Source organism: Suricata suricatta, chromosome 2 (assembly GCF_006229205.1).
Source record: "Suricata suricatta isolate VVHF042 chromosome 2, meerkat_22Aug2017_6uvM2_HiC, whole genome shotgun sequence".
Taxonomy (NCBI): Eukaryota; Metazoa; Chordata; class Mammalia; order Carnivora; family Herpestidae; genus Suricata; species Suricata suricatta.
The window spans coordinates 179,846,927-179,852,926 of record NC_043701.1 but is presented as its reverse complement, the minus strand read 5'-3'; the positions used below and the strand labels follow the sequence as shown (position 1 = coordinate 179,852,926).

Below are 6,000 nucleotides of genomic sequence, written 5' to 3'. Positions count from 1 at the left end.
GGCGTCGGAGATGCTCGCGGAGACCCAGGTCCCCTCAGACCCCCACCCAGATTTTCCCTCTGGGTCTCCTTGGCTTGTCCCCGAATCTGCCCCAGGGACTCCCAAGTAGCCCGTGGTCTTTGAACCCAGGGGGCCCAGGGAGTAGGGCAGGAGCTGTGGGGTCCTCAGAGGAGTGTGGGTAAAGGTGGAGTAGACCCGCGTGAGTAGGGGTGGGGCAGAGGCCCCCCCCCCCCCGTGGAGGACAGGCCCCCGTACCCACCCTCCTCACCCTGCCGCCCACAGGTATCCGCCCCCAGATCATGAACGGCCCCCTGCACCCCCGCCCCCTGGTGGCCCTGCTCGACGGCAGAGACTGCACGGTGGAGATGCCGATCCTGAAGGACCTGGCCACCGTGGCCTTCTGCGACGCACAGTCCACTCAGGAGATCCACGAGAAGGTGGGCCCCCTGCCCCCACCCAGATGCCACCTCCCTCTCCTTGTCACCAGCAGCCCCCCACCCCACCCCGCACAACCGCTCCCCTGCTGGAATCCTCCGCTGCGGGTTCGAGGGGGGCGGGGGCCACAGGGCGAGAGGCTCCAGCCCGCGCTCCGCTTACCCCGTCCCAGGTTTTAAACGAAGCCGTTGGCGCCATGATGTACCACACCATCACCCTGACCAGGGAGGACCTGGAGAAGTTCAAGGCCCTGAGAGTGATCGTGCGGATTGGCAGTGGCTATGACAACGTGGACATCAAGGCTGCTGGCGAGCTCGGTGAGTGCCCGGGGCTGGGCCGCACGCCGGAGTCCGGAGAGTGGCCGCGGGGAGGTGGCTGTGTGGAAGGACCCTTGCCGGGCACGCCTCCAGATGCACAGGCAGAAGGGGACCTCTGGCGTTCAGGGCCCCGCCTGGTGGCCGTGCTGGCTGGCTGGGGGCCGTTTCCCTGCAGAGGAGACCGTGTGAGTGGCCACAGGTCACTGTTGGCCGGTGAGGACCTGTCACCCTGAAATCCCAGTGCTGGGTGCAGAGCTCAGGGCTCGGGGAGTGGGGGCCGGGCACTCTGAGGTTTCCTCTGGTCCTGGTGTGGAGCCACCTCCCTCACCCTCCAGAGGCCATTGTCTGCACAGACACCAGCCCAGGTCAGCCGGGACGCGCTGGACCTACGCTCGGCACCTCCTGTCCAGCCCCGTCACTGGGAGTTTCCACAAAAAGCAGACGCAGTGGGCGGGCGCCCTGAGGCAGGCCCGTGGCACCGCGGCCTCCCCGTCCCAGTGCCTGGTGTGGACTCCACACGTGTCCAGCGTTTGCAGAGCGTTGGTAGTGACCATCCCGGGCTGTCCTCTCTTTGGGAAGCTCCAAGGTCCCTCCCTGCCCTCTACATAAGTTCTCCTGGGGGCGTGGGCCTAGCTGTGCTGGGGACTGGGCTGCCCCGAAGCCACAAGGCTGCTCTTCTAGGACCCCAGGCCTTTCCAGTCCCCTCAGCCTTGGCTGTGCTGAGGCCCTGGGGGCCGTCTGTGGGCCAGAGGTCCAGCTTCCTCCCCACCCCCACCCCGGTCAGCCCTCAGCCCCCACTGAGGATGACCCTGTGGGCGCCAGTGTCCCCAGGACGTGATTGCATGTGGACCAAGCCTCCACAGTGAGCGGCGTCGGCTTCGGCCACATGCCCGCCAGGGGCCTTTTCAGCCAAGGGAACCCTGAACCCCACTGGGCTGCAGCTTCCTCTCCCAGGGTCCCAGCCTGGACTTCGGAGTGAGGGTCTTGGGTTTCTTCGAATGGTTAGTTCCCTCCTCCGACCTGGGAGAGGACCCTGATACCGAATTGCAGGGCGAGTCTTGGGGGGTCAGGAACTGGGGCGAGGGAGACTGGCTGGTGCCGAGGCTGGAGCGCTGCTGCCCGGGGGGGGGGGGGCCTGGGAGCGCGCGTGTGGCAGGTGGGGCCGCCCCGCAGGTGAGCCCGCCCCGCAGGTGAGTCCCAGAGGAAGAGGCCCGGAGTGGTCCTTCCCCGTCCTGGAAGGGGGGCAGGGTGGCAGGTGGCTTGGGAGATGGACGCTGGCTTTCCTGGGTCCCCACCCATCTCAGTACCCCCGGGGAGTGGTCCTTTGGCCCAGTGTGGAGAAGAAGGGGTTGGTGTCCGATCCCAGACTCTGGGGCTGGGGTCTGGGGGAAGCCATGGCTTCCTGGGTCCGCCCCGAGCGTTAACTTGCAGCCTCCGTGTCCCCGAGTCTGCTTTGGAGGCCACAGAGAAACGGGTGGGTGAGAGTCCTCAGAAGCCTAATATAAACTTACATTTTCCATCTTTGGAGGGGACCCACAAGAACGTTTTCTGTCTGGAAACAAATGTTTCTTTGTGCTCTTGATAGAGCTGAAATCCCAAGCTGAAACAGGACGGAGAATGTGGTCTAACGGGCTGGGGACGGGGGAGGGGGTCCTCAGATGCAGGTCCCTGTGCACCCACCCCTTCCCATTTCCGCAGCCTTTCTGCCCCTCACCCACTGCTCCTGGCAGCACAGCAGCCTGGGTTCCAGGGAAACGTTCATGTTGAGTTTCGTTGACGGGCCCCAGCCACTGCTTTCCAGGGAGAGAAGGGAAGGTCTCCTGAGCAAAACTTGTCACCCCTCCCCGTGAAAATGCCACCACACAGCAGGGTGGGGCCTGGCGGGGGCGATGGTGTTCCCAGGGGTCTGAGGGGGGCACCTCGTCTCCCTAAAACCAGAGGCACTCAGCTCACCCAGCCGCATGTCCACACTGGGAGGGGGCGATGGTGTTCCCAGGGGCCTGCAGTTTTGAACAACGGGAAAGGATGTCAGCCCTGGTGTTGTTCTTTGATCCTGATGTGGGTCTGCTGGAGCTGCCTGGGACACCTGTGGGCCTCTGTCCCATCTCCAGATGGCACTTCCCAGATCATTCTGCGCCCAGACCGTCTGCAAATGAGGACAGAACGGCCAGTGGCGACGGTACTCCTGGGTGACCTGCAGTGTGGCATTCCTGGGCGGGCGCCCCCTTCCCAGCACATACTGGAGCCGTCCGGGGCCAGGCCACCACACTTGGGGTCCTGAGATGGCCGGCCAGGGTCATGCCCAGGATTGAAAGCAAGGCAGGGCTCAGGAAACAAAGGTGTCACCTGCCTGGAGCCAGCAGGGGGAAGTGGGAGGGTGCTGGAGGCCCCAGGGCATGGAGCCTGCAGGCTCTGAGGGGTGAGGGCAGAGAATGAAAACATTGACCTTGGGGTGAGGCAGCTCCCATTTTTGCCCTGTGGGCGTTAGGAACTCGTCCTGATGGCCTTTGGAGAATTGCCCTGACATAGACCACGCCCCCGGACTCCAGAATGGTTCTGCAAGGGTCACAGCTCTAGAGGGTGGTCAAGCCTTCGGAGTTTCTGGAGGAAGGTGCCGTTGCCCTCGGGGCAGGACAGTCCTTTGTCGGGCTCAGGGGCGGGCGGGGGGGGGGGGGGGGGCAAGTCCGCAGGGAGGGTGGCTGTGACCAGGTGGGCCAGGCAGGACAGTGCACTCATCCATGCTCCGAGCTGTCTGTCCTCCTGAGGGGGCTGCTGGGACCCCGACTTCCAGGCAGCCCTCGTGGAGCAGGAACCCCGCTACCGGAGAGGGGGTGCTCAGCATGGGTGGTCCCGTTTCCCAGCCCTCCACGCCTAAGACTTGGGGTCTTCCTTCCAGCAGCTCCTGGGCCACAGAGCCTGCAGGCCCATCCACTCTGCTTTTCTGCCGGAGCAGGAGGGTGGTCTGTGCCCCCTCTGGCCCTGCCTGTGGGCCTGTGTTGGTTCCTAGTTCTTCTGTCTTCCCCTTTTACAGAACAAGTAATAACATGGTCACCACAATAGACTCTTAATACAGCATAAAGAAAAAGCGGGTCTCCATTACCCCCACCAGCCCTGGGGGCAGGACCTGAAGGCATCGACAGCCTCATGGCACCGCCCCCTTCCTGCTGCCTACTGCTTGCTTCCTAGAAACACGGGCCAGAAGCAAAGGGTGGGCTGGACGTGGGATTGATTAGTAAGGACCTGGGGGTGAGCCAGGCCTGGGGGACTGAGCGTCGGAGCTGGAGGCTCAGTGTCCCCGAGGTGACAAGCAGACCTCAGAACCCCGACCTCCCCGGGGTCACAGTTTGTGGCTGGCCAGGCCAGCTCTGCCACCACCGCCCCTCGGCTGAGTGCCCAGGGGTCCCAGAGCTCCCCCCCCAGAGCCCGCCGTCTCCCCTCCAGGGATCGCTGTGTGCAACATCCCGTCCGCCGCGGTGGAAGAGACGGCCGACTCCACCATCTGCCACATCCTCAACCTGTACCGGAGGAACACGTGGCTGTACCAGGCGCTGCGGGAGGGCACGCGGGTCCAGAGCGTCGAGCAGATCCGGGAGGTCGCTTCGGGAGCAGCTCGCATCCGCGGAGAGACGCTGGGCCTCATTGGCTTTGGTACGTGTGGCTGCCCGGCCCTGTCCCCACCCACCGCTGGCCAGCGCGGGGACCCCTCGGGGAAGGAGGAGTCCCGGAACAGCCAGTCCCCTGGGAGCTGGGGGAGCCCAGAGCCGGGTGGCCAGACCGACATGGGCGCCCCCGTCTGGGCCGGTGGCACACGGCAGGGGGGGCAGTCTCCGCTGCTGGGCCACGGGAGGGCCTGTGCCGACTCCTTGCCCCAGGCCGGAGGGGCCGATGGAGGTGGGCTGTGCAGAAACCAACAGGCTCAGGGCTTGACTGTGGGCCGGAGGCCGAGCCGAGTCTGGGCAGCAGAGGAGGCCCCCGTGCGCCAGGCCCAGGTGACAGCGGGGAGCCGCTGAAGGATCTGGAGCCAGACGGTGGCATGGCCGGGTCATGGCTTAGCAAGCTCCCCTGAGGCTGGGGGCAGGAAGAGGTCTTCCTGGTGACAGCTGGTGGCCCTGGGAGTATTCGGGGCAGGTTACCAAGGACAAGGTGGGCTGTGACGGGGGGCAGCCTGATGATGCTGTCAGCGGCACGGGCTCGGGTCCTGGTGACGAGGTGTAGTTAACACAGGGGCGCAGGGGGGCCCCACGCTGCACATGGTGAGGGGGCTCACTTCTGACTGCTGAGTGACCTCCCTGCCTCAGCGTCCCGGGCTGTGCACCAGGAAGGGAGCGATACACAGGGCTTTGGCACACAAGGCAGGTAGTAAGCGCTGCGCTTGGCTTCCAGAGGGCTCCCCAAGGTGTCGCTCCCCCCTTAGGACTGCTGGGACCGCTGGCTGCCAGCTTGAACATGGTAAAGGAGCTGGGTTTCTCCAGGGAAGTCCCATCTCTCTAACTCCCAGGGTCTGAGTCTAAGAACCGGGGTTAGGGGTGATCTTCCCAGAGTCCTGTGTGCTTCCCTGCAAGGGGCTGTAGGAGATGCACGTGTGAGGGCTGCAGCGCCCTCTGCTGGTGGCCGGAGGCCTCCCGTTGCTCTGCCAAGTGGCTCTTGGACATGGTTCTTCAAGCACTGGGCACTTTTTTTCCGTTTATTTGAGAGAGAGAGAGAGGGAGAGAGAGAGAGAGAGGGAGAGCGAGACGTGCAAATGGGGGCGAGGAAGAGAGAATCCCAAGCAGGCTCCACACTGTCCGCACGGATCTCAAACTCACAAACCCTGAGATCGTGACCTGAGCCAAAATCACGAGTCAGATGCTTAACCGACTGAGCCCCCCGGGGCGCCCCATCGCACTTCCTCACCGCCGCAGTGGCCCGGCCGCACGCTCTTGCTGGGGTTGTGTCTTGGGCTCAGCCCTGTGCCATCCAGCTTTTAAAGACCCTTTCAGTATATCATGGTTTGAGTCCCTTGGGTTCCAGACTGTAATGCGGCACCTGCCGCAGCCCCTGTGCAGTGTGACTGAAGTCTCCTTGGCACCTTCCAGAACGGTAGCTTTGTGAGGGGGAGGGAGGGGGCCTGGTCGCCAGGGCCGCCTCCCTGTCCTGGGCCGAAAGCCTGCACCTGCCTGAGGCTCAGCTAAGACGCCGCGGCAGAACCTGGAGCAAGGGGCCCGCAGCTCGGGGCGGGTGGTGGGGCGGTGCTGGAGGACAGCCACCA

The 6,000-nt window shown here is 64.5% G+C and overlaps 1 protein-coding gene across 3 annotated transcripts in view; it reads left to right on the top strand.

Moving 5' to 3' along the window:
- CTBP2 (C-terminal binding protein 2) overlaps window positions 1–6,000 on the top strand; it is a 130,245-nt gene that overhangs the window by 118,047 nt on the left and 6,198 nt on the right. For all 3 annotated transcript variants that reach the window (XM_029932763.1, XM_029932764.1, XM_029932762.1), the window contains 3 exons: window positions 283–437; window positions 608–752; window positions 4,194–4,400. In XM_029932763.1, coding sequence (XP_029788623.1) covers window positions 283–437; window positions 608–752; window positions 4,194–4,400 — 507 coding nt within the window. The remainder of the gene's footprint in view (window positions 1–282; window positions 438–607; window positions 753–4,193; window positions 4,401–6,000) is intronic.